The sequence below is a fragment of the Aethalodelphis obliquidens genome, unplaced genomic scaffold (genome assembly GCF_003676395.1).
Source record: "Aethalodelphis obliquidens isolate GAN/ISIS:26980383/991018 unplaced genomic scaffold, ASM367639v1 scaffold69, whole genome shotgun sequence".
In the NCBI taxonomy this organism is placed as follows: domain Eukaryota; kingdom Metazoa; phylum Chordata; class Mammalia; order Artiodactyla; family Delphinidae; genus Aethalodelphis; species Aethalodelphis obliquidens.
This window is the reverse complement of record NW_020838013.1, coordinates 3,971,075-3,996,981: the sequence shown is the minus strand read 5'-3', so window position 1 is coordinate 3,996,981 and position 25,907 is coordinate 3,971,075. Positions and strand designations below refer to the sequence as shown.

At 51.6% G+C, this 25,907-nt stretch overlaps 2 protein-coding genes across 5 annotated transcripts; both read left to right on the top strand.

The window, feature by feature from the left end:
- The first annotated feature begins 29 nt into the window (after positions 1–29).
- CCDC87 (coiled-coil domain containing 87) lies at positions 30–3,575 on the top strand. The gene has a single exon (XM_027090728.1). It carries the CDS (start codon positions 154–156, stop codon positions 2,881–2,883), a length of 2,730 nt encoding a protein of 909 aa, XP_026946529.1. The 5' UTR covers positions 30–153; the 3' UTR covers positions 2,884–3,575.
- A 17,106-nt stretch (positions 3,576–20,681) lies between these two features.
- On the top strand, positions 20,682–25,774 carry CTSF (cathepsin F). 4 transcript variants are annotated; one of them, XM_027090773.1, is made up of 14 exons: positions 20,685–21,029; positions 21,289–21,387; positions 21,704–21,788; positions 21,883–21,944; positions 22,071–22,146; positions 22,714–22,827; positions 22,931–23,076; positions 23,165–23,261; positions 23,342–23,422; positions 24,225–24,348; positions 24,432–24,496; positions 24,555–24,677; positions 25,089–25,147; positions 25,227–25,774. In XM_027090773.1, the coding sequence occupies exons 1-14, from the start codon at positions 20,817–20,819 to the stop codon at positions 25,299–25,301; spliced, it is 1,419 nt and encodes a 472-aa protein (XP_026946574.1). In that variant the 5' UTR covers positions 20,685–20,816; the 3' UTR covers positions 25,302–25,774. The 4 variants fall into 4 exon arrangements, with proteins under 4 accessions (XP_026946575.1, XP_026946574.1, XP_026946577.1 ...); XM_027090776.1 differs by having other exon boundaries at positions 20,686–21,029; positions 24,225–24,344; positions 24,587–24,677; XM_027090775.1 differs by having other exon boundaries at positions 20,687–21,029; positions 24,587–24,677.
- Positions 25,775–25,907: the final 133 nt, after the last annotated feature.

Genomic DNA, 25,907 nt, shown 5'->3' with positions numbered 1-25,907 from the left:
CCCGCTGCGAGCGCACGCAAGGCTCTGCATCCCACCCACCCACGTCCACGCTGTAGCGGGCAAGGGCTGCGCAGGCGCACTTGGGCCATCCGGCCCCTCGTTGCCTTAGTAACCGCCGGCGCCGCCGGCGCCGCCAGCGCCGCCTGGTCTAAGATGGAGCCGTATAAGCCCGAGTTCCAGCGGTTTTACCACCGGTTGCTGCGTCCGCTGTCGCTCTTCCCCCGCACGACGACGCGCACAGAGTCTCAGAAGCGCCTCTCGCAGGAGGTCCTGATGCTGCTGCCCCTACCGGTCTCACGACTGACGGTGGCGTCGCTCTGCCGCCAGGTAGCGGAGCGGCTGGCCAACAGCGGGCTGGAGGCGCGCGCGCCTCGCAAGGTACGACTCCGTTTCACCGAGGTCATCCTGGATGAGCTAAAGTGCAGCTGGCAGGAGCCCCCCACCGAACCTGGTCTGAGCTACTTGAACAATCAGAGGCTGCGGGAGCGGCTCCTGGTCTACGTGCTGCTCAGCAGCGAGCAGCTCTTCGTACGCTACCTGCACCTTCAGAAGATCATGTCGACCCCCGCAGCTGTCTTCACCGAATCAGCCACGCTCACCCGGTTGGCCGCCAGCCTCGCCAGGGACTGCACAGTCTTCCTTACCGGTCCCGAGGTCTACCGTGGCCTGCTCGCCGACTTCCGCGCCCTGCTGAAGGAAGGGCAGGTCCAAGTCTGCGTGTCCAGACTGCGCCCCCTCGGCCCCACTGCGGCTTTCAGGCTCTGCCCTATCCCGTGGCATCACAGCACTGGCTTTGCCCAAGTGCCATATTCCAACCTCAGCCTGAACTACCTCATCCAACTCAGCCGCCCGCGAGAGCTTGTCAGTGAGCCTGAACCGGACCCAGTGAAGGAATGGAAGTCCATTCCCCAGCTGAAGAAGAAGAAGCCTCTCCGCTGGCTGTCCACCATGCAAAAGGGGAGAGAAAGCAACTTCAGTTCACAGATTGCCTCACTGCCTGGGTCCTCTGTGGCTACCCCCAACCAGGTTCCCCCCACCTCCCACTTGCCCCTCTCCTCCCAGCTCCAGAGGGGCCAGTCCATGCCCTCTCTGCGTGAGGGCTGGAAACTAGCAGATGAGTTGGGCCTTCCTCCATTCTCTCCTCGCCCCTTAACCCCACTGGTCCTGGTTGCAGAGAGCAAACCAGAGCTGGCAGGGGACACTGTGGCTGAGGACCTGAAGCAGAGGATGAAGAACATGCAATTGGGGTGGTCTCACTACTCACCGCTGGACTCGGGCCTGCCCCCACTCTTGGGGGCCCTGACCTACCGCCCAGCTGCAGCACATCACATGGAAGAGCTGCAGAGAATGTTGAAGGGCCTTGAGGAGAAGGAAGCCTCAGAGCAGTGGAGCCCCCAGTCCCCCAGATCCCATCCACTTGAACCACAGCCAGTGACTGTTACTTTGAAGCTAAGAAATCAGGTGGTCCAGGCAGCTGCTGTACAGGTCTCAGCAAGAAACTTTTTGGATTCCTTCCACGTTGAGGGGGCCGGAGTCCTATACAACCACCTGGCTGGTGAACTGGAACCCAAACTTATCGAGGAAATGGATACTGATTGCACTTTGGGCAGTAGCATCAGGGAGGTGTACAAGGAGCTGATGAGCCATGTCTCTAAGGACCACTTCTCTTTTGACCAGGGGCCCCTGGTTGAGCCTGCAGCCAATAAAGACTGGTCGGCCTTCCTATCCTCAGCCTTTCTACGCCAAGAAAAACAGCATCGTTTCATCAACACCAAGCTGGCTGGACTTTCTTCCCTGAGAGCTAACACTTTACAGTCCAACCCTGATAAGACGTCCTCCTTCACATCACTCCAAGCACGTAAAAGCTGGGAGAAGTGGTCAAACAAGGCCTCATGGCTGAACTGGTGGAAAACGACTTTGTCTGTGGGTGACTACTTCAAGTACCTCACCACCCAGGAGACAGACTTCCTCCATGTCATCTTCCAAATGTATGAAGAGGAGGTTCCTGTGGAGATCGTGGCCCCTGTCAGAGAGTCCCGAAAGATTCAGCACCCACCTCCCTTGCTAGAAGACGACGAGCCAGACTTTGTGCCGGGAGAGTGGGATTGGGACACGGTGCTGGAGCACAGGCTGGGAACTGAGAACAACAGCCTCCTGGAAGACTCTCACAAAATCCTGAGCCTACAGAAGCGTCTGGAGCAGCTGTGGTCCATGCTTGAGGTCCCTGACAAAGACCGGCTGGACATGGCCATCAAGTACAGCTCCAATGCCCGCCTGAGGCAGCTGCCGTCACTGGTGAGTGCCTGGGAGCAGGCCTTGCAGCCCATTCAGCTGCGGGAGGTATTGCTGGGGAAACTGGAGTGGTTTGAGCGACAAGCCTCCGACCCTAACCGCTTCTTCCACAAGACTGACATGGGCCTGAGTCGCTTCCTGGAGGAGAATCAGATCCGCAACCATCTCCATAAGAGGCTCGGTCTAGTGGAGGCTCCTTTGGTTCCCCTCCTGGAGGAGATCGAGTTAGTCTTTGGTGAGCCAGTGACCTTCAAGGGGCGGCGCTACCTGGACAAGATGAAGCATGACAAAGTGGAGATGCTCTACTGGCTGCAGCAGTGGCGGCGGGTCCACCACCTGGTCTGGGCCAAGAGGGCCTCCCATCAGTCAGCCCTGTCCAGGAAGCTCAGCAGCCAGCCTTTAATAGCCCCTGGGAATACACCCATTACTCTGACCAGGCCAAGTGCCCTCAGGTCCCTCCCTCACCCCCATACACCCAGCAGCTCACCCAGACCTCTGGACTGCTTTGAAAGAAGAAATATCTGGGAGTGCGGGGTTCAGGAAAACTGTGCTTCCAACTACCAGGGGACTGAAGTTAGCACTTTATTTTGACCATGAAGTTCTCATAAAAAAATCCACAAGCCCAGTAGTCCCATTTCTGTCAAGCCATGAACAGCACAGCCAAAAACTCATGCATCAATAGAGAAGGGCAAGAGGAAATAAAGTGTGAAGGATGTAGCTTTATTAGGGTAGTCTGTGTAGGCCTCACTGGGAAGGGGAGATTTGAACGGAGGCTTGAAGGAGGGGAGGAAGTGAGCCCCATGGACATCTGGGACAACAGTGTTCCTGCCAGCTATTGGGAAGCGTAAGGCAGGTGGGTGCCTGGGGTGTTCCAGAAAAGCAAGGTGGCCAATGCAGGTGGAGCAGAGCTAAGGGGAAAGAGGGATGAGTCAGAGGGGTCGTGACAAGGTGCCAGGGGGCAGGTTAGATTATGTAAGGCCTGTAGGCCATTGTAAAAATGATTTCAGAGATAGCCTATGCATGTATGAACACACATGAATATGTTGTCTATACACATGTCTTTACACCAGCAGTAGCATGCTGTCCCCTGTTTTGCCCCTTTCTTTTTTCCCCGATGAGCTTGCCTCAAGTTCATTCCACGTCGGTACACATAGATCTGCCTTATTCTTTTTGATTGCTATCTAGTATCCCACTGGGTGTTTTTGGTTTTGGTTTTTTTTTTTTTTCGCTGTGCCACGCGGCTTGCAGGATCTTAGTCACCCAACCAGGGACTGAACCTGGGTCCCGGCAGTGAGAGCGTGGAGGCCTAACCACTGGACTGCCAGGGAATTCTCTGGGTGTATTTTTATTTTGTTTAACCAGTCTCTTATTGTTGGACATTTACAAACAAAAACAATGCTCTAAAAAAATCCTTGTTCATCTCTTTAGTATGTGCAGCTATTTCTATGGTTTAAGTTCCTGGAAGTGGAATTATATCTAAGCATAAGCACTTGTAATTTTGATAGCTATTACTGATTACCCTCCACAAAGGCTGTAACCATTTGCGTTATTGTCAGCACTGCATGATGATAATAATAATTCCCCACTCTCATCAATAGTGTTATCAAAATTTTTAATCTTTACCATCTAATAGGTGAAAAAATTGCATCTCATTTGAGTTGTGTTCTCATCTGTCTTATGAGTGAAGTTGCATCTTTTAGATATTTAAAAGCTGGGTTATTTTCTGTAAAATTCTCATGCCCTTTGCCCACTTTTCAATTGGTTTTGACTATTCTTTTTTTTTGGCTACATTGGGTCTTTGTTGCTGTGTGCGGGCTTTCTCTAGTTGTGGCTAGCGGGGGCTACTTTTCGTTGTGGTGCGCGGGCTTCTCATTTAGGTGGCTTCTCTTGTTGCCAAGCATGGGCTATAGGCATGCGGGCTTCGGTAGTTGTGGCTCGCGGGCTCTAGAGCGCGGGCTCAGTAGTTGTGGTGCACGGGCTTAGTTGTTCCGCAGCATGTGGGATCTTCTCGGACCAGGGCTCAAGCCCGTGTCCCCTGCATTGGCAGGTGGATTCTTAACCACTGCACCACCAGGGAAGTTCCTTACTATTTATTTAAATTAACACTAATCCCATTATGTGTTTACAGAGATAATATATGTTATGAAAAACAACTTTTCTTTTTAAAGTAGTGAAGAGTGGCTATTTTACTCTTTTGCAAATCTCCTGAATGTCTGGCTTAATAGGAGACAACTGGATTCTCATGTTTCTGCTGCATCTGTTGCGATATTGCACGTCATGCAGCCTCTGGAAAACACTGTACTCAGAAACAGGGAGGGTAGAAAAGGCAAATAACGTGTCAGCAGTATTATGAAAATTTTTTTTTTTTTCTTTTTTTTTTTTTTTGCGGTACGCGGGCCTCTCACTGTTGTGGCCTCTCCCGTTGCGGAGCAGAGGCTCCGGACGCGCAGGCTCAGCGGCCATGGCTCACGGGCCCAGCTTCTCCGTGGCATGTGGGATCTTCCCGGACCGGGGCACGAACCCGCGTCCCCTGCATCGGCAGGCGGACTCTCAACCACCACGCCACCAGGGAAGCCCTGAAAATGGTTTTGATATCATGAAACCCCAGAAAGGGTCTGGGGGGGCCTATGTTTTTTGAAATAGAGGAAGGGGCACAGGTGGGAGCAAAGGCAGTAGTGAGGGTGGTGTTAAGGGCTGTGAGACATGATTCGGGGGAGTGGGCAGTTGCTGGGGCAGGGGCAGTGAAAGTGGGGGAAGGGTTGGGTGACCAGCTTGTTTGCGTATAAAATGTCAAGCCAGAGGTAAAATGCGACTTGAAAAAACAATCGGCAATTCTGCAAATTGGTCATTTAGCTGCTGGACGAGCACATTGGCTTCTGGTGATCTGGCCACGCTGGGAAGCTGAGGCCCACAGAGCTGAAGTCCAGTCCTGACGGTTCACCAGTGCTGGCGGGAACTGGATCTAGGCCCAGGTGCTTCTGACTTCACTAAGCCTACAGCCCCACCCCCTTGGTCTTGGGGTTTCTGTGCCTGGCCCACCTCTTCCTTGTACTGTTGTTTATCAAACACTTTTCTTTATGTTGACTCCCTTTTTAAGAAAATTGTATTGAAGTAGAGTTGATTTACCATGTTGTGTTAATTTCTGCTGTACAGCAAAGTGACTCAGTTACACACATATATACTTCCTTTTTTATATTCTTTTCCATATGGTTTATCACAGGATATTGAATATAGTTCCCTGTGCTCTACAGTTGGACCTTGTTGTTTACCCATCCTAGATATACTAGTTTGCATCTGCTAACCCCAAACCCCCAGTCCTTCCCTCCCCGACCTTGGCAACCACAAGTCTGTCCTCTACGACTCTGAGTATATTGACTCTGTTTTGTTTTTTGGTGTTTTTTTTGCGGTACGCGGGCCTCTCACTGTTGTGGCCTCTCCCCTTGCGGAGCACAGGCTCCGGACGCGCAGGCTCAGCGGCCATGGCTCACGGGCCCAGCCGCTTCGCGGCATGTGGGATCTTCCCGGACCAGGGCATGAACCCGTGTCCCCTGCATCGGCAGGCGGACTCTCAACCACTGTGCCACCAGGGAAGCCCACTGACTCTGTTTTAAAACTTATTTTAAAAGGCAATTTTAATCACACTAGCTAATACTATATAGTGATTATTAAGTGCCAGACTCCATTCTAAACACTTTTCATGCAGTAATTCATTGAGTCCTCATGGCAATGCAGTGAGGTAGGCACCACTGTTATTTCAAGGCCCAGATGAGGAAACTGAGGCACAGAGTGGTTATGTAACTTGCCCAAGGTCACACAACTAGGAACATGGCAGAGTCTGGATTCAGACCCAGAGGTCTGACTCCAAGTACATTCTCTTAACCACTGTACTGTTTCTTATCATAAAATATAAAAAAAAACAGGTCTGCCCAGTTGAAGTCCATGGGGAGAAGCTGAATATGATCAGATTTTCGGCTTTCATCGTTACCTGTCCCCGGAGGAAATCAGGCTTTCGGACAGCCCACTTGATTCCCAGCGGTGACTCTGAGGCCCACATCATTCTTCTTTCAGGCCCAGAGCACTGAACTCCTCCCAAGTGGCAGACACTGCTTGGTGGTGGTGGTGGTGGGGATGGTGGGAAGCAGAGCCAGAGGAAACCAGAAAGAACCAGTCGCTGTCGCCGAGGAGTTTAAAGTTTAGTAGGGAAGATAATTTCAATAATATGGCAAGTGAAGGGTACGGTGGGAGCCCACAAAATGGACATTCAACAGAGCCGGGGCATAGGGGAGGGGTGATCTGGGAGAGCTTCCTGGAGGAGGCCACACTCAATTGGAGTCTAAATTCTAGAAGGTTGAGTGGGAGTCAGCAGGCACATGGTGGCAGAGGAGAAGAGGAGAGCTTTCCAAGCCCAGCGTGAGCAAAGGTACAGCAGAGGAGCATAGTGTATGGGGGAGAACTACAAGTACTTTGGCATTAATCAGCCTTGAAAAGGCTGGGAAGGGAGTGAGACTGGAGGCGGAGGCGGAGGCAGGGCCAGGTCCAGTGTGGGCCTTGTTCTGTAGGTGTTGGGAAGCCATGTATTCACCAGCAGATACCTACCGAGCACCTGCTCGGTGCCTGGGGCTGCTCCAGGTGCTGAGGACGCCACACTGCACAATACAGACAAGGACGCTTCGTGTTCTAGGGGAGGACACAACAGCCAGGCAGGTAAAACAAATGATACAGGGGGAAAAAGCCAAAATGGCAAGAGAAAATTCAGAGAAAAGCAATTTAAAATAGGGGATCGGGACTTCCCTGGTGGCACAGTGGTTAAGAATCCACCTGCCAATGCAGGGGACACGGGTTCGGGCCCTGGTCCAGGAAGATCACACGTGCCGCGGGCCGCGGAGCAACTAAGCCCATGCGCCACAACTACTGAGCCTGCGCTCTACAGCCCGTGAGCCACAACTACTGAAGCCCGCGCGCCTAGAGCTGGTGGTCCACAACAAAAGAAGGCACCGCCATGAGAAGCCCGCACACCGCAATGAAGAGTAGCCCCCGCTCGCTGCAACTAGAGAAAGCCTGTGCGCAGCAACGAAGACCCAAAGCAGCTATAAATAAATAAAAATAAATAAATTTATAAAATAGGGTATCATGGAATTCCCTGGCTGTCCAGTGGTTAGGAATCTGCGCTTCTACTGCAGGGCGCACGGATTTGATTCCTGGTCAAGCCGGGGCACGGCAAAAAAAAAAAAAAGAAAATAGGGGATCAAAAGAGGGAATATTTGAGCAAAGACTGGAAGGAGTGGAAAGAGAGCTGTGTGATACCTGGGAATGAACATTCTAGGCTGGGGCTAATGTAAGTTCAAAAGCCCTGAGACGGGTGTGTGCCTGGTGAGTCAGGAGGCCAGTGTGGCTGGAGTGGCACGGACCAGGTGGGGAATGCTTGGGAATTAGGTCAGAGAAATAAGGGGGTTTTATCAGGCTTTAGTCAGAGGAGTGACATTTGGCTGCCCCACGGGTGAGGGTTAGGAGGCTGCGGGTTGGAGGCTAGCAGACAAGGGTGGAGGCTGCCACGGTGGGAAGATGAGCCAGGACGGAGTGTTTAGGAGGCAAATTTGGCAGCGTTTGGTGAAGACTGACTGTGGGGAATGAGGGTAGAGAGTCAAGGGCACCTCCTCAGTGTCCTCCTGGGTGTCTGGCTTGGGCCTCTGGTGGAGCCCTTCATGAAACGAGAGGATGGAGGGTTTGGTGGGAGTGCAGTGGGGGGAGATGATGAGTTCAGCCCTGAAAAGGTTAAGTTTGCAAATTCCCTGGTGGTCCAGTGGTTAGGACTCCACGCTTCCACTGCAGGCTGATGGGGTTCAATCCCTGGTCCGGGAAATAAGATCCCACAAACTTCATGGCAAAAAAAAAAAAAAAAAAAAAAGTTAAGTTTGATGTGCCTGCAGGGCATCCAAGTGGAGATCCAGAGGCAAATGTTTTTTCTTAGATGGACAGAAATTTTGCTAAAGATGGAAATCTTTAAACAGCATACTTATATCCATATGTCTTATGTCACTGCTCAGATATCACAAACTAATTTTCTAGGTCAACCTGGGGCCTAAAATATGTAAAAGAATTATTTTTTTACAATTTTACCAAAGCTAAACTTTTTTTTTAAAAGCTATTATTCACTAAATACAAAGTTCACCTAATACCACTGAGTTAGGCATTGCTATGGACTAAATGTTTGTGTCCCCCCCAAAACTCATATGTGATGATGTTCGGTGGTACTTTGGGAGGTATTTAGGGTTAGATGAGATCATGAGAGTGGGGCCCCAGCCCTTATAAGAAGCAGAAGAAACCAGAGCCCCCTCTCTTTCCACCGTGGGAGGATACAGCAAGAGAGCAGCAAATGACAAACCAGGAAGAAGGCCTTCACTAGGCCCTGGTCTGCTGGCACCTTAATTTAGGACTTCCCAGCCTCCAGAACTGAGGAATAAATGTTTGTTTAAGCCTCCAGTCTGTGGTATTTTGTTACAGCAGCCTGAGCAGACAGAGACAGGCATCATCAGGTATATCCCAGCCAGGGAGTCAGAAGTCCCAGGTTTCCCCCATCAACAGAGGGGTGGATAAAGAAGATGTGGTACATACATATTGTACAATGGAATATTACTCAGCCATAAAAAAGAACAAAATAATGCCATTTGCAGCAACATGGATGGACCTAGAGATTGTCATACTGAGTGAAGTAAGTCAGACAGAGAAAGACAAATATATGATATCATTTATATGTGGTCTAAAATAAATGGTACAAATGAACTAATTTACAAAACAGAAACAGAGTCACAGATGTAGAAAGCAAACTTATGGTTACCGGGGGGAAACGGAGGGAGAGATAAATTGGGAGATTGGAATTGACATATACACACTACTATATATAAAATAGGGAATTCCCTGGCAGTCTGGTGGTTGGGACTTGGTGTTCCCACTGAAGGGGGCACAGGTTCCATCCATGGTCGGGGAAGTAAGATCCTGCCTGCCGTGTGGCCAGAAAATAAAATAAAATGAAATGAAAAATATAAAATAAAATAAAATAAATAACATAAAATAAAATCCTACTGTATAGCACAGGGAACTTCTACTCAATGCTCTGTAATGACCAATATGGGAAAAGAATCTAAAAAAGAGTGGATATATGTATATGTATAACTGATCCACTTTGCTGTACGCCTGAAACTAACACAACATTGTTAATCAACTATACTCCAATAAAAATTTTTTTAAAAAAAGGAAGAAGAGAAAATACTTGTAGAAAGAACAAAACAAACAAAAAGAAGTCCCAGATTTCCCATTCATTGTCTGTGACCTTGGGCAATGAATTCCATCTCCTTTTCACCCATTCATTTATCGCATATTCAGTGAGCTATGGCTGTGCTTAGGCACTGAGGAGAAAGCAATGAATGAGCAAAGCTGACAGGGTTTCTGCCCTCAAGAGCGAGTAGAAGTAATGGAGAGGCCTGTGGATCACCCGTGACCTTGAGCCTCCCTTCCTGCCTTGAGAGACTTAGGAGCAGGTAGGTTATGTTCAAGCCCAACCAAGCCCTGGGACCTGGGACCTGGGCTTTATGTGCCTCATTTTATTGTACTCTCATCTCGTCCCTGCAAGACATCTATATGCTTACCCTACAGATGAAGAAATGCTCAGAGAAGCAGAGCTATTCGCTGAAAGTCTTATAGTTAATAAGTGATAGATAAACATTTAGAACTTGTGCTTCCCTGGACACCATCGAGAGAGTGGAAGACACCCCACAGGATGGGAAAAGAGATTTGCAAATCACATATCCGATAAGGGAATTGTATCTAGACTATATAAAAAACTCTTACAGCTCAATAATAAAGACAAATAACCCAATTTATTCTTTTTTTTAAATTTTATTTATTTTTGGCTGCATTGGGTCTTCGTTGCTGCATGTGGGCTTTCTCTAGTTGTGCCAAGTGGGGGCTACTCTTCGTTGCGGTGTGTGGGCTTCTCATTGCAGTGGCTACTCTTGTTGTGGAGCACGGGCTCCAAGCGCACGGGCTTCAGTAGTTGTGGCTCGCGGGCTCTAGAGCACAGTCTCAGTATTTGTGGCACACAGGCTTAGTTGCTCCGCAGCATGTGGCATCTTCCCGGACAAGGGATCGAACCCGTGTCCCCTGCCTTGGCAGGTGGATTCCTAACCACGTGCCACCAGGGAAGCCCCTAGTTTCAGGTTTTAAATCGCGACACCTCATCTGACCAAACTCCCCAAAATAACAACTTGCTGGCTGATTAAGGCAGAGATTGAAGTGGGTTCCACTGAGGGAGTTATTAAAATGTCATCCTCTCCTACTTCAGGACCTTGAAGGCCTCTGGTCACTTGGAGATGACCTTTCTAAATTAAAAGGTAATTCCTATGAAGGGTGTAATATGGGGCACAGAGTAAGCACTAGCTATGCGTTATTATTATTGTTGTTGCTGTTATCGGATGATTCCTAGGAGTTATACAACAGTGAGGTGAGGTCATTCTGGGATTAGGGTGTAACAAGAATCTTCAGGGGGGCTTCCCTGGTGGCGCAGTCGTTAAGAATCCGCCTGCCAATGCAGGGGACATGGGTTCGAGCCCTGGTCTGGGAAGATCCCACATGCTGCGTAGCAATTGAGCCCGTGCGCCACAACTACTGAGCCCACGTGCCACAGCTACTGAAGACCCCGTGCTCCGCAACAAGAGAAGCCTCCACGATGAGAAGCCCGCGCACCACAACAAAGAGTAATCCCTGCTCGCTGCAACTAGAGAAAGCCCGCGCACAGCAACAAAGATCCAACATAGCCAAAAATAAATAAATAAAATAAATAAATTTATTTAAAAAAAAAAAAATCTTCAGGGGCTTTCTGAAGCTGCTGCAGCCTGAGATCTTAGCCACAAAGCAGTGAGGATATGCATCGATTTATGCATGGAGCTCTAGAGCCCTTGGGGGTGGAGGTGGGGAAGGTCAGTACACTAACCCTAGGCCTAATGATTCAGCCAGGGAGACCTGGAAGTGGACCAGAGCTGCTCACTCAAGGCTGAGAGATGTTCCCTGAGATATATTCACCTCTAGGAAAGGAGTCTGGGCTCAAGACTTTGGGCCCAGAATTTCCATCCATCCATCCATCAAATCATCGAAGAAATATTACAGTAAATCCACTAAGGGCCAAGGCAGGGTCATTTTTTGACCCTTGTTGGTCTTAGTCTGTCAGACTTTTGGGGTCCCCACCCCACATCTTCTCACATCTGATCAAATGCACCTATGTCCCACATCAAATAATATTTTGCTGTAAATTTATTTGAAAGAAATTTTATAGTTTTGCTTTTGAAATTATCTGACTTCATGTAACTTGTTTAAACTATGATTTGCTAGAAAAATGTAAAAATAAAGAAAAAACAAACAAAAAAACAGTCCAGTGGGAATAAGCAAAGTAAGGACAGGGTATGATGGATGTTGAAAGATACAGTGTTCTGAGAGAGAGGGAGGGGGCTCCCTTAGACGAGGTGGTCCTTATTCTGAAGAAATAGCATTTAGGCTGAGACAGGAGAGCTGGGAAGGAACCTGCCCCCTACAGAGCAGGGGGAGTCTCTCCAGGCAGAGGGAACAGCCAGTGCAAAGGCCCTGAACCTGGAAAGCACTTAGCTTGTGGACAGGAAGAGGGTCATTGTGGCAGGGGCTGAGTGAGGGGCACGAGATTAGTTCAGACAGGAGGGCAGGGGCCAGGTGATGCCTAGCCGTACAGGCCATGGTACGGAGTTGAGATTTTGTTCTAAGTGGAGAGTGCCAGTTAGGTTTGGCTCCCTGGGGAGCAGATTCAGAGAGGGTGATTGGCGGGCAGGAGGTCCATTAAGGAGTGCTCTCAGGATCAACACGGGTGGAAGAGAGGGGAGGGAGGCAAGACTGAGCAGAGGGAGAATTTGAGCTGCGTGCAGTCTCAATGGGCACCTCCCCTGACCCAGCAGGGAATTCTGAAGCTGAGATGACCCTTCAGATCTGTCATTAGATGCAGCTGCCTGGGGGAGTGGGCATGACTCTTCAGCCGAGGCCCTGAGGGGTTGACAGCGGAGGGCAGTGAGCCAGTAGCTGGACACCAAGTCCACCCCTGAAGAAGAATCTGGTCTGTGCGTCACAGCCCACAACCTGATCCAGTTTATGTTTAAGGAGGCCCCTCTAGCTGCTGCGTGGAGAGAATTATTGGAGGGAAGAGTGGGTCCAGCCAGGCCAGCAGTGATGGTGGTTTGGCCATGACTGATGGCTGTGGGAATACAGGTAAGTGGATGATTCTTGGAGACATTGGGAGGTGGAACCAGAGCACTTGAAGATGGATTAGATGTGAGGCATGCAGGGAAGGGAAGAATCAAGGACGCTTCAGGTCTGTGGACTGAACAACCGAGGGAACAGTGATGCCATATGCTGAGATGTGGGATTCCTGAGGGAAGTGGCTGGGTGGGAGGTGAGAGAGCAGGGAGAGAGCGCCCCTCAACTTCCTTACAGGCTCAAGACCCTGGAAGTGTCCAGGACCAAGCCTCAACAGCGCCATCGTGTGGTGGTAATAAGCCATAACAGCAGTGGACTCCAGACCTCAGTTGCCTGCAAGGTGGGGAAAGAGGTCAGACCACAGGAAATACCCTCAGAAACCAGCGCCTCTTTCGGACTAAGTAAATCGCTGCAGATTTTGGACAACTCAGAGTGGGCGGGAGATGAGGAGCCTCAAAAGAAAGAGGTAGCTAGGCAACGGAGTTTGAGGAATTATGTGAGAAAGATAAAATGGTGTTACTGTACCTGTGCCATAAAGGAATCGATCAACATAATAATAATGTTGACAGCTACCATTCAGTGAGCAGATAGGAGGAGCCGCATGATCCCTTGTAATCTACACGCATCAATACAAGGAGGCTCAGAGAGGTGAAAAGATGTGTCCCAGGTTATACAATAGTAGATGGTGGTGGAGTTAGGATTAAAACCCAGGTCAGCCTACCAATGGATCTCAATTCTGTTAGATCCAACACGCCATTTTAACAGTAAATGTTTTGCAATGCCCTCTTTACATCCCGACATCTGGATTGTGCCTGATGCATTACTGTGCACTCGGTCAATATTTGTTAAATGAATGAAAGAAAATTCATGGATAGTATCCTACCTAACGACATAATTTTTTAAATCAAGCAAAAAGAAAATGAAAGCAATTTGTGCTAAAGAAATCTGCATTTCCACATGTACATGCTCAGTCAGGATCACATCGGAAGACGTAACAAGGTGATTATTGTGAACTGGGATCACCCCAGATACTGATCTAGGCATGGTCTTTTTCTTTTCTTTTTCTAAATTAATTAATTAATTAATTTTAGCTGCGTTGGGTCTTCGTTGCTGCACGTGGGCTTTCTCTACTTGTGCTGAGCGGGGGCTACTCTTCCTTGCGGTGCGTGGGCTTCTTACTGCTGTGGCTTCTCTTGTTGCGGAGCACAGGCTCTAGGCGGCGCGGGCTTCAGTAGTTGTGGCACGTGGGCTTAGTTACTCCGCGGCACGTGAGATCTTCCCAGACCAGGGCTTAAACCCGTGTCCCCTGCCTTGGCAGGCGGATTCTTAACCACTGCGCCACCAGGGAAGTCTGAAACATGATCTTCTGAAATGGTGAATGTAAGGCCAACTGGCCCGAGGCAGGGGAACACAATCAGATTCACAGGTTGCAACAGACCGAAACTCTCCGGACCACCCAGTTCCAGAAACTGACCTGGAGACATTCCGGACCACCCAGTTCCAAGAACTGACCTGGGGACTTTGCAGCCGGCCCAGCCTTCCCCGCCTTTCGAGGGGCGGGACTAACGGTCCCCCAGGATACCCGAAAAGACCACCAAATAAGGAATACCCTGCGCCCTCCCAGATTCACCACACCCCTTTCCCTTCTTCCCCTATAAAATCTTGCCCAACCCTCGCCCGGGTGCGACTTCTCTGGCCCCTTTCTCTCGGACCAGTGAACCTCGCCCGGGAGTGCTCCCTAATAAAGCTCACTTGAAGCTTTCCTCTGTTTCGTGGTGCCGTTTGTTAAGATCTGACCTTACAGTGAATGCCCTTTGTAAAGATTTGAACTCATACAAGGAAAATTCTTCCCTGGAGTTTCATTTTAGTAGACTTCCTGGAAAATTTAGTGTATGCTATAACTGCACATAATATTACATGTTTACATATATAACAGAGTTAGGGTTCTTGGCGCAGATAATTATAAACAGGTTTTTCCTCTTACATAAATGACCAGTGGGACATTAGAAATCTGTGCAGGACACGGAACAATTCTGTTATGTGGGACTGTCCTGAACATTGAACGATGTCTAGCATCTCTGGCCCCTGTCTACTAAGGACCAGAAGAGCCCCTATCAATGGGAAAACAAAAATGCCCCTACATATTTCCAAGTTCAAATTTCCAGGGACAGTAGAGATCCCTTGAAACCTCTGGTGTATGTGAAAGCCTAGCCACCTAAGCTTTGCTTAACTGGCCTTCTCCTCTTTCCGAGCCCCCACCTCCTGTCCCCCCCCCCCCCCAAGGATCTGGGCTTTCACACTCTCACTTCTCATCCCACCCTTTAGGACTCTCTCTGCAAGTGTTTGTTTGTTTGTTGCTAGAAGACTAGAACTGAGGTAATGAATGAGGTACATTTCTATCTTATTTCTGCAAATAGGCTCAGAGAAGTAAAGTAACGTGCTCATAGCCACACAGCCAATTTGAAGTGGCTAAACCAGAATTAAAAGCTAGTCAGTCTGACTCTAAAGCCTGTGATTTTTCCCTCTTTTCTAATCCCTTCTCACTTTCTCCTACCTCTCAGTCTTCGGGAAACAAGTCTTAGGAAACTGAAGTATTTCACTTACTGGGTAAAATTTTTAGAAGTGTCCACCATTTCCAAGGGCCAGGAGGTGAGCTGGAGGGATCTGGAATAGATTCAGACCATACAGCTGTTAACTACCATTTTCATAAATCAGGTGAAATTCCCGGAAGGAAACCCTGCTGTTTGCCCTACCTTGTCCTAGAAAGGGAAGTTCCATTTGGCCAGGTCCAGGGTGTTGGGCCATCCCCTAGACATTTTCATTTCTGGGTAGCATTTGCTTCAGTGTAAATGCAGACCTTCTCAAACCCTAGTGGCAGAAGAGGGCGAAATCAACCCCTTATCCTGGAACCTAGGGATGAGCTGCAAGCAACTACCATTTCATTGAAAATTTAGGTCTTTAAAGAAGTGCTGCTGGAATTCCCTGGCAGTCCGATGGTCAGGATTCATTTGGTGCTTTCACTGCCACAGCCTGGGTTCAATCCCTGGTCAGGGAAATGAGATCCCTTAAGCCACTTGGCACGGCCAAAAAAAAAAAAACTGTAAATTTTGCACACCATCCCTAATATTTGGGGGACATTCCAATAGAAAATAAATTTAAAATAAACTTCATCTCAGTGTAGAAATTGACATATAAGGGCATACTTTTCAAACATAAATGTTTCTAAGATTCACCCACATATTCCAAGTTCCTTACCTAGACCTACTGAAGCAGAAGCCGGGACCATGCATTTTCAACTACTCCCCCATTCCTCACTCCACACCCCCTGGCCACTGGGTGACTGATCTTTTTTTTTTTTTTTTTTTTTTTTTTTTGACCGCGCGGCTTACAGGATCTTAGTTTCCAGACCAAGGATCGAACCTGTGCGCCCTGCTGTGGAAGCACAGAGTCCTAACCACCGGAGGGCCAGGGAATTCCGGTGGCTGATCTATTTAGTTCATTGAGCTTACTTGGGAGAACAATGCTCTGTTTATCCTCTGGCTTTAAATGGCACCCCTCCTGTACCCCGGGGTCTGCAGAGGCCAGTTTGAGAAGCAGAATCTCTATCTGTATTAGAACTGGATTCAAACCCTGCTTCCATCTTCACCCTTTCTACAGCTTGGGCAAGTAACTGAATCTCTTGTTGCCTTAGTTTCCTTATCTGCATCATAGCTGTTTTGTGGGGTTGTTGTGGGGTTCAGTGGGCTAATACATATGCATGTACTGAGAATGCTGAGTGCCTAGCATGTAGTTAGTGCTCATTAAATGTTAGACATTATTTTTACTGTTGTTAGTATTTTTGTGTACCGGGCTCTCTTCTGGGGAACACGCATGCAGACAGACCTCTCAGGTGGGCCCCATGATCCCCACCTCCTGGTGTTCACATCTTTGTGTAATCCTCTCCCCTCCCCTTGAGTATGGGAGAGACCTGTGACTTGCTTCTAGCCAACAGAAAACAGCAGAAGTGTGAGACTTCCCTGGTGGTCCAGTGGTTAAGAATCTGCCTGCTAATGCAGGGGACACGGGTTCAATCCCTGGTCAGGGTACTAAGATCCCACATGCCATGGGGCAACTAAGCCTGTGCACCACTACTACTGAGCCCACATGGTCTGGTGCCTGAGCACTACAACTAGAGAGCCTGTGTGCCACAACTAGAGAGAAGCCCACACTCCACAACAAGAGATCCTGGGTGCCGCAACTAAGACCCGATGCAGCCAAAAATAAATAAATAGTTAAAAAAAAAAAAAAAGGAAAGGAAAACAGCAGAGGTGATTGATACAAGTGATTACATGTGTGATTATATTAGCCAAGACTTTAATATCCTCGCTTTCCCTTACCTGCTTTGAGGAAGCAAGCAGCTGTGTTGGGAAGGTCCACATGGCAAGGAGCTGAGGGTGGCAGACAGCCATCAGCCAGCAAACAACTGAGGCCCCAGTCTGAGGTCCCACAAGGAGCTGAGTGCTGCCAACAGCCCCGTGAGCTTGGAAGCAGATCCTTCCTCAGTCCAGCCTCCAATGAGACTGCAGCCCTAGCCATTCATTTTGTGATAATGTTCCACACAGTGATAGAAAACTGATACACCACCCCTCTCTTTTCAAACTATTGGTTCCTACAATTCTCCCCTCACTCCCCTGAATCATCAATATCTCCCTTTCTATTCCATCAACTCATAAGCATACTCCAGTGTCTCCCATCTTAAAAACACGCTTTTTGGCTGTGCCCCAAGGCATGCAGGACGTTGGTTCCCCCACCAGGGATCGAACCCCGGGCTCCTGGCAGTGGAAGCATGGAGTCTCAACCACTGGACCACCAGGGAATTCCCAACTCACCACTCTTTTTTTTTTTTTGGTGGTACGCGGGCCTCTCACTGATGCAGCCTTTCCCGTTGCGGAGCACAGGCTCCGGACGCGCAGGCTCAGCGGCCATGGCTCATGGGCCCAGCCGCTCCGCGGCATGTGGGATCTTCCCGGACCGGGGCACGAACCCGTGTCCCCTGCATCGGCAGGCGGACTCTCAACCACTGCGCCACCAGGGAAGCCCCCAACTCACCACTCTTAATGAGGTCCTCCATGACCTACATGTTGCCCAATCCCAAGGTCACTTCTGTCTCCTCATCTTACTTGCCCTCTCTGTGGCATTTGACACAGCCAGCCACTTCTTCTTTCTTGAAATCCACTCTCTTCTACTTTCTTGACCTCATCCTCTCAGACTTCCTTCTCTCTCAATGTCCATTTCTTCCCAGTCTCCTCTGCTGCCTCCCTCTTTTCAGCTCAGCGCCTGGATGTTGCCATGCCCCTGGCTTCACTTTCCTCATGTGTAATTGTACGGTTTCTCTCTTGAAGGTTGTTGTGAGAATTGCCTGAGATAACATATGTGTGACTTAAAAAAAATTCCTCCCTTTCGTTTGTGAATTACAAGTATGCGCTCTTCCCTCGCTCTGATGAGAAAATGAGGCACCCTTTCCTCCAGACACTTGTTAGGTGGCTCCGGTGCCCAAGGAACAGACTTTGGGGAAGATGACTGTTTCCCACAAAGGTGAAATAAATACGACAGCAATGTGGATCTCTGGAAACCCAGATCTAAGAAAAGTCTCACTGCCCCAGCTGGGCCTTAGAAATTGCTAGACCTTTCAGGAGGAGGTAGTTCACGGGGCTAAGAGTCTAGGAATACAGAGGCAATGGCACTGAGCTCAACCAGGGGCAGTGGGGGTGAAACCGTGCACCTCAGATTGGGATTCGAACCCACACAGCCAGGACTCAAACCCGACCAAAAGCCTTGGTCTTCCAACTGAGGCCATACACCTGCTTTCAGGACTTAATGAAGCTCAGGTTCTTGATGTCTCACTGCAGAAAGAATTCAGTGAGAGACAAAGTGATAGGTAAAAAGTGGATTTATTTAGAGAGAAACACACTCCACAGACAGAGTGTAGGCCATCTCAGAAGGCAAGAGTGGCCCCAGGGTATGGGGTTGTCAGTTTTCGTAAGGGTGGGTAATTTCTTAGGCTAATGAGTGGGAGGAGTATTCCAGCTATTTCGGGAAGGGGCCTGGATTTCCAGGAATTGGGCCACCGCCCACTTTTTGATCCCTGTGGTTGGGCTTGGAACTGTCATGGCGCCTGTAGGTATGTCATTTAGCTTGCTGACGTGTTACAGTGAGGTATACTGAGGCTCAAGGTCTAGTGGAAGTCGACTTGTCCACCATCTTGGACCCATTTGGTTCTAATCAGTTTATGTCATGTCCTTGGGCTGTGTCATTCTTTCAGAGGTTGTGCCCTGCCCCCTTCCCTCCTGTTTCAGGGGTGGGTCAGGGACGCCTTCCTGAGGAATCATCCTCTAAACCGAGAGCTGAAAGGTGTCTGGGAGTTTGGCCAAGGGAAGAGCAATGTGAAGCTTCCAGGGTGCGCAAGAGCTCGAACTTCTGCAAATAGAGTCAGACTGGAGTGTCAAGTGCACAGCACAAGGTGACAGCCAAGGTGCTTCTGGACCTGAAGGGGGCCTTAGGAGCCAGATTAAGGACCTGGGACTGTCTCCTGCAAGAGAGACAAAGGGAGCCCCGAAGAGCTGCAACTGGGGAGGGCACAAGCAGGGGGAGATCAGCCACTGCTGGGCTCCCTCAGGCCCTTCCCTCTCAGACATCAGCTGGGAGCTTGGAGCTGACTCTGGTCTGGCTCCAGCACTAAGTTTTGAGTAGCTGAAAGTCACTTCGCCTCGATAGCCCTCTGCTACCAAAAGAAGTCAGGTGTGGACCGGATGATCTTTAGGACCTGCTCTCCCCACTCTCCATGCCCAAACTAACCCTCTACCCACTTTTGGGGCTTCCCCAACTCCCTTAAAAACTCTCTTCCCTGTTTCCTGTCCCACAGCTGGTAACATCTTGGAGGAAAATTCCTTTTACTCATCTCTCTCCACTAGACTGGGAGCTCCGAATAGGCAGCACTATGCCTAGTGTATCTGTTCATGCTTCTTCTTGCTAGGCCTTGAACACAGTGGTGAATACTTGGTGGAACAAAAGAACGGTCCCAACCCTGTGCACTGTTTGCATGTTTGTGTTTGATCCCCATGACTGCCTGAGGCAGTACCAGTGCAGGGAATTTTAGCTGCCATTTTGCTGATGAGAAGAGGGGCTTCGAAGAGCTGGTGGAGCTGTGAACTCAAGCTCTGAAGCCAACTCTCTGGGTTCAAGTCCAGCTCTTTCACTTAGCAGCTGTTTGGCAAGCCACTTAATCTCCCTAAACCTGTATTTTCTCAATTATAAGTCGGGGATAATAACATCTACTTCACAGGATTGCTACAAAGATTAAAGGGAGATGGCATATAACATGTATGATAAGCATGCAATAAATGCTAGTTATTTTTATTCTCAGGCCGGCATCCTTTCTCCTCCCCAAACGTTACCAAGTCCAAGCTCGCCCTGCTCGCCGCACGACAGGCCAATAAATCGGGAGACGAGGTGTTGAGGCAAGGAATACGACTTTATTCACAAAGCCGTCAGACTGAGAAGATGGTGGACTAGGGTCCCCCAAAAAACATCTTATCGGGGTCTGGATGCCAGTTTCTTTTATAGAACAGAGACGGGGAGGAGGTGAGGAAGTAAAGTAAAAATACCATTTATCTTGCAAAATAGGAGGGGATGTGTTAATCTCTTCTTTTGTGCAGCCACTCACAGATGGACAAGGTCAGAATGTCTCTCTGTGAGCTGAACAAAGGCACTTTAGTTTAACAGGCAGAGGGGCAGGGTTCCCTGTGGCAGGATGCTCACAGCTATAGACAGTGATTATAATAACAAAAGCAACGAAAAGCAAAGGTTAAAGTAAAAGAAACAGATCCAACAGGGAGTCAGAACTGGCTCTTCCTGCTACACAAACAGCAGCTCCAAGACGTAAGAAGATTACTTCAAGGCTGCGGCTGGGGCCACCCCTCCTCAGACCCGGCTGGTGCAAGGATGCGTTATCAGCGCGGGACTAGCGCCAGGATGCCTGCACAGCCAGCGCGACCCATGAGCCTCACGTGAATAAGCGAGCGCGCAGGCGCCCCCAACCGGCGCCCATTGGCCGGCACCCCGCCGCCCTGGAGCTGAGGGAGGGACGGAGGGAGGGACCCTCAGGGCTCCCGCGACCCACCCCACCCCCCCGACCCGCCCGACCGCGGGCTGCTCAGCCCGGTCGGTTGGGTCGCGCGTCTGTCAGAGCCTGAGGACAGGACGCCGGCTTCGCCCTCGCCATGGCGCCCTGGCTGCAGCTGCTGTTGCTTTTGGGGCTGCTCCCGGGCGCCGCTCCGGCCCCCAACGAGCCCCGAGCGGCCGGCGCGCAGGCCTGGGAGCTGGAGTCCCCGGAGCTGCTGGAGCCCGCCCGCTTCGCCCTAGAGATGTACAACCGCGGCCGGGCTGCCAGGACGCGGGCCGCGCTGAGGGTCGTGCGCGGTCGCGTCCGCCGGGTGAGGACGCGCTGGGGGCGGCGGCGGCGGCGGTGGGTGGGGGCCCGGTGCGGGGTGAGCGGGACTCTCGTCCGAGGGCTGGGAGCTTTGGGGTAGACTTGGGGCGGGGGCGTTGTACGCCTGACTTGGGATGGGGGCGTTGGACCTCTACGGATTGGGAAGGGGAACGGCACGGTGGGGCTGTGAGCCCCACGAAGGCCGGACTGAGGAGGGAGTGGCTGTGCCCGCCTCACGGCGCCCCCCTCCACCCCCCATCCAGGCGGGCCGGGGGTCGCTGTACTCCCTGAAGGCGACCTTGGTGGAGCCGCCTTGCAACGACCCCACGGTGTGCCAGCTCCGTGTGTCCAAGAAAACCCTGGTGAGTGATGGGGTTCCTGCGACACCCTGCCCCCAGACTGAGTCTGGCAGTAGTTGGGACGATCGGTCAAGTCCAGTGGGAGGGATCTGAGGCCGCAGCTACCCCACCGTGAGTCACTCCCCAGGCCTGGAAGGCCAGAGACCAAGAAGCTGTAAAAGGGAGGGTGTCTGGGTGCTCACTCCCGTACTGTGCCTCGCTCTCCCCTATGGGGATGGTTGCCTTGGAGGTGGTCCTCACTTGGGGACCCTCCGGCTCCATCTTGCCAAGGCCTTGCTCCTGTCCCAGCCCCCCAACGGGCTTCCTTCTCTTCCTCCAGCTTTGCAGCTTTGAAGTCCTGGATGAGCTGGGGAAACACATGCTGCTGAGGCAGGACTGTGGCCCAGTGGATACCAAGATTACAGGTGCTGGGATAGCCCAGGGATGCTGGGATAGCTCAGGTCAGACTTCCCTCAGCGGTCAGTCCTGATTCTTCTCTGTTCCAACTCTCTCCTCCAGATGACAAAAATGAGACATTCAGTTCATTCCTTCCACTGTTGAACAAGGATCCCCTGCCCCAGGTGAGGAGCCTGTTTGTCTGGGGAACTGGCTGCTGCCTTATATTCCCTCTCTTCCCCTCACCCTGGCCTGGGGCTCCCGGGTCATTCTGAGAAGGACGCCTTGTAAAGACCCCTCTGCCTTTCCAGGACTTTTCTGTGAAGATGGTTTCAATCTTCAAGGACTTTGTCACCACCTATAACCGGACATATGAAACGACGGAGGGTGAGGACCTAGCCTTGGCTGTACCTGTCCCGATCAGATCAGGACCTTCCCCCCAACTTGGCACCTTGGTGTGGGAGAGGGGAAGGGCACAAGGGGCAGTGCATCCTTTCAAGGGCCCCTAAATCCCCAACTTCTTGCTCAGCCTCCCAGGACTTGGCAGCCATCTCAGGTACCTGGCCCCTTCTCCCATCTGATTTTCCTAGTCAGAAACCATAGGTCTCCATCATCCTGGGTAGAGTGGGATGGGGCAAAGGCCAGATTTTCTCTGCTGGAGGACCCCTGGCATGGTGGCCTTTTCCCACAACCTCCTGTGTCAGGATGTCCTCTGGAGCCCATTTCGGTTCTGCCTTCATACCTGGGAAGTCATCACCCCGGTTTGGCCCCATTGTCACTTGCAGGTCTGGCCCCCTACCCTCACCCACCCCAGGGTTCTGCCCTTCTTGAAATAAGCTTCAGGCCTGATCCAGAGCTTACCATTCCCCGGGGAAACCTCTGCCTCTTATCCCCAAGCACCTCTCCTTTTATGATCTGCCTGGGGCCCAAGCCTCTCTTCTACTCGTTCCTCAGAAGCCAGGTGGCGCATGTCCGTCTTTGCCAATAACATGGTGCGAGCGCAGAAGATCCAGGCCCTGGACCGTGGCACAGCTCGGTATGGGGTCACCAAGTTCAGTGACCTTACAGGTAGGGTCAGAGCCGTCATGGTACCTGGAAGAGACAGGGCCTGCTCCCAAGGCCCCTGGTCAGGACTGGCTTAGAATACTCTTTTCCCATCCCCTGCCCACAGAGGAGGAGTTCCGCACCATCTACCTGAATCCCCTCCTAAAAGAGGAGCCTGGCAAGAAGATGCGCCTAGCCCAGTCCATCCCTGACCTTCCTCCACCTGAGTGGGACTGGAGGAGTAAGGGGGCTGTCACCAAAGTCAAGGACCAGGTTGGACCCCCAAGAAGTGAGGGTGGGACATGAGGACTGCACTGGTGTTTGGAAGGGACCCAGCCCTGACTCTCCCTGTCTCTTGCAGGGCATGTGCGGCTCCTGCTGGGCCTTCTCAGTCACAGGCAACGTGGAGGGCCAGTGGTTCCTAAAACGGGGGTCCCTGCTCTCCCTCTCTGAGCAGGGTGAGCATCCCACTCTGCCCACCCTGTCCCCGGCCCAGCCCCTCCGGAGGGCTCCTCGGGACCAGGCTTCTGTCTCCTAGAGCTCTTGGACTGTGACAAGGTGGACAAGGCCTGCCTGGGTGGCTTGCCCTCCAACGCCTACTCAGCCATAAGGACTCTGGGTATGCATTCATGGGCTTCAGGAGGGGCAGCAGGAGCCCCAGCTCCCCCCACAGGAAGTCACTTTGGGAGGGGAGAGACATGAGCGTGGCAGTCACCTGAACTGGGTTCAGGTCTTATTGCTGACCCTTACCGGCTGAAGACCTTGGGCAGGTCAGCTCTTTCAGAGCCTCGGTTGTCTCACCTGGGAAATGGGGCTCCTCATGCCCACTTTGTAGGATTGTCTTAAGTGTCAAGTGAGGAAATATATGTAAAGTTCCTGGTGCACAGCAGGGGGTCTCGGTATTGCTTGGCGGTCTGTATTTCTATAATGCTGCTAAACCAGGGAGCAGCACATCTCCCCCCTGAGAGGAGGCATTGTTCTAAATTGGCAATTCAGTTGAGCAGTGGGTCGCAGTGGCAGGAAAATGAGGGCTGAGGGATTGAGGTGGCTGTACCAAGATTGGTGAGGGAGTTTGGCAGGGGTCTGGGCCAGATTGGGAGCAAACTGTCAGGGCCGGACAAGCAAGCCAAGGTCAGGAGTCCCAGGAACGCTGGGATGAGTGAGGAGTCAGAAGCTGGGAGCTGGATTCCATCTCTGCCACATTTCTCACTGGTGGCTCCCCCATCCCTCTGGGCCTCAGTTGTGTCACCTCTAGAATGAGGCCTCCCTCAGAGAGGATGGCCTATAGCTGGGGGTGGATAGAGAACATGAGGCCTTGTGTAGGAGGGGCTTAGCACAGCCCCTGGCTGGGAGCAGATGAGTGTTATGAACTGGGGCCCATGTTTTCTCTAACCCCCGATCTGCCCCCCGCCATTCCCCAGGAGGGCTGGAGACAGAGGACGACTACAGCTACCACGGCCACTTGCAGGCCTGCAGCTTCTCTGCAGAGAAGGCCAAGGTCTACATCAATGACTCAGTGGAGCTGAGCCAGAATGAGCAAAGTGAGTGAGGGAGGGGTGCGGGGGTGAGGACAGGCCAGGTGGGGCTGGGGCCTGGGTGCCCCTGACACTGCCGCTCCTCTGTCTTAGAGCTGGCGGCCTGGCTGGCCAAGAAGGGCCCCATCTCCGTTGCCATCAATGCCTTTGGCATGCAGGTAGGACCCCAGCCTCACTGCTGCTCCGGTTCTTGCTGACTCTTCCCCCACTTCTCAGAGCTGGCCCCCTACTCGTCTTCTCCCCCTCAGTTCTACCGCCATGGGATCTCCCACCCACTGCGGCCCCTCTGCAGCCCCTGGCTCATCGACCACGCTGTGCTGCTCGTGGGCTACGGCAACCGTGAGTTCCGCTGACCCTGCTCTGCCCATCCATCCACCCCAGGTCACAGGCAGAGGCTGGACCACAGCATCTCAGGACCTCTGGAGGGGGCATCAGGGGAACACCAAGGAACCTTGTCCTAAACTCTGCCTCGGGCTATGGGCCAGGCAGGATCATCCATCCTCTCTATGAATGGGAAAGCCAAGGCGCTGGGAGGTTGAGGTGTTATGAATGGATACCCTGCTAGAGGCAGGTGGGGGGTGTCCTACCCAAACCCCAGAGCCATACCAGGTCTCCAGGAGCGTGGTAGGTGGGCCTGTCTTGCTTTCTGCTCTTTTCCTAGTACCTGTCACACAGTAGGCCCACAGCAGATGTTTGAAGAGTGCAAAGTGCTTGGGGCCCTGACTCCCTGCTCTCTGCACTGCTCCTCAGGCTCTGCCACTCCCTTCTGGGCCATCAAGAACAGCTGGGGCACTGACTGGGGCGAGGAGGTGAGTCTCGCCCGCTTGGCCCCAGCCCTCCAGCCTCCATCCTGCCCCGGTGCCCTCACCAACCCCCCCTGTCTCCCAGGGTTACTACTACTTGCACCGTGGCTCCGGGGCCTGTGGTGTGAACATCATGGCCAGCTCAGCAGTGGTGGACTGAGGCGCACCAGCTCCGGGCCTGGTGCTGACCAGAGCAGCCCCTTCCCCTGCCTGACCTGCATGACCAGGCCCCTCCCCAGGAGGCACAGCTGGCTGAGGGACGGGCACCAGGTACCTCAGGGTGAGCAAAGGCCACTGGGCTAGGGGCACAGCCCCTACTCCCACCCTGAAGTTCCCCAACTGCACCTTTGTTGAATTGTGGTAGCTAGGAGGATCTTGGGGTGAAGGATGATGTCTTGGCAGCCAAAGCTGGGGCAAGAACCCTGGGCTCGGGTAAGGAGCAGGGGGAAGAAAATATTCTGGTCTTAAAGCCAGCTTTGTCCTCTGTAGGCTCAGGCTTCCTGCCCCGGCTTTCCTCTGATGCTATAAATTTTCTTGTCCCCCCTGGATCTGGGGACAGTGTTGCCTTCCATGTCTAGAGAAACTGTTGTAACCAACCTTTTCTAACACAATAAAGAGGTGTCCTAGACCCCAGTGTGGTGTGAATGTCGGACCCTGAGGGCAAGGAGGGGTGGTGGGGACCCCTGGAGGAGGGTCACGGTGGGGCAACTGGTCCTGCCCAGAAGCCTGAGGGCCCAGCTTCTGCTTCAGGAAGCAAAAAGAGATG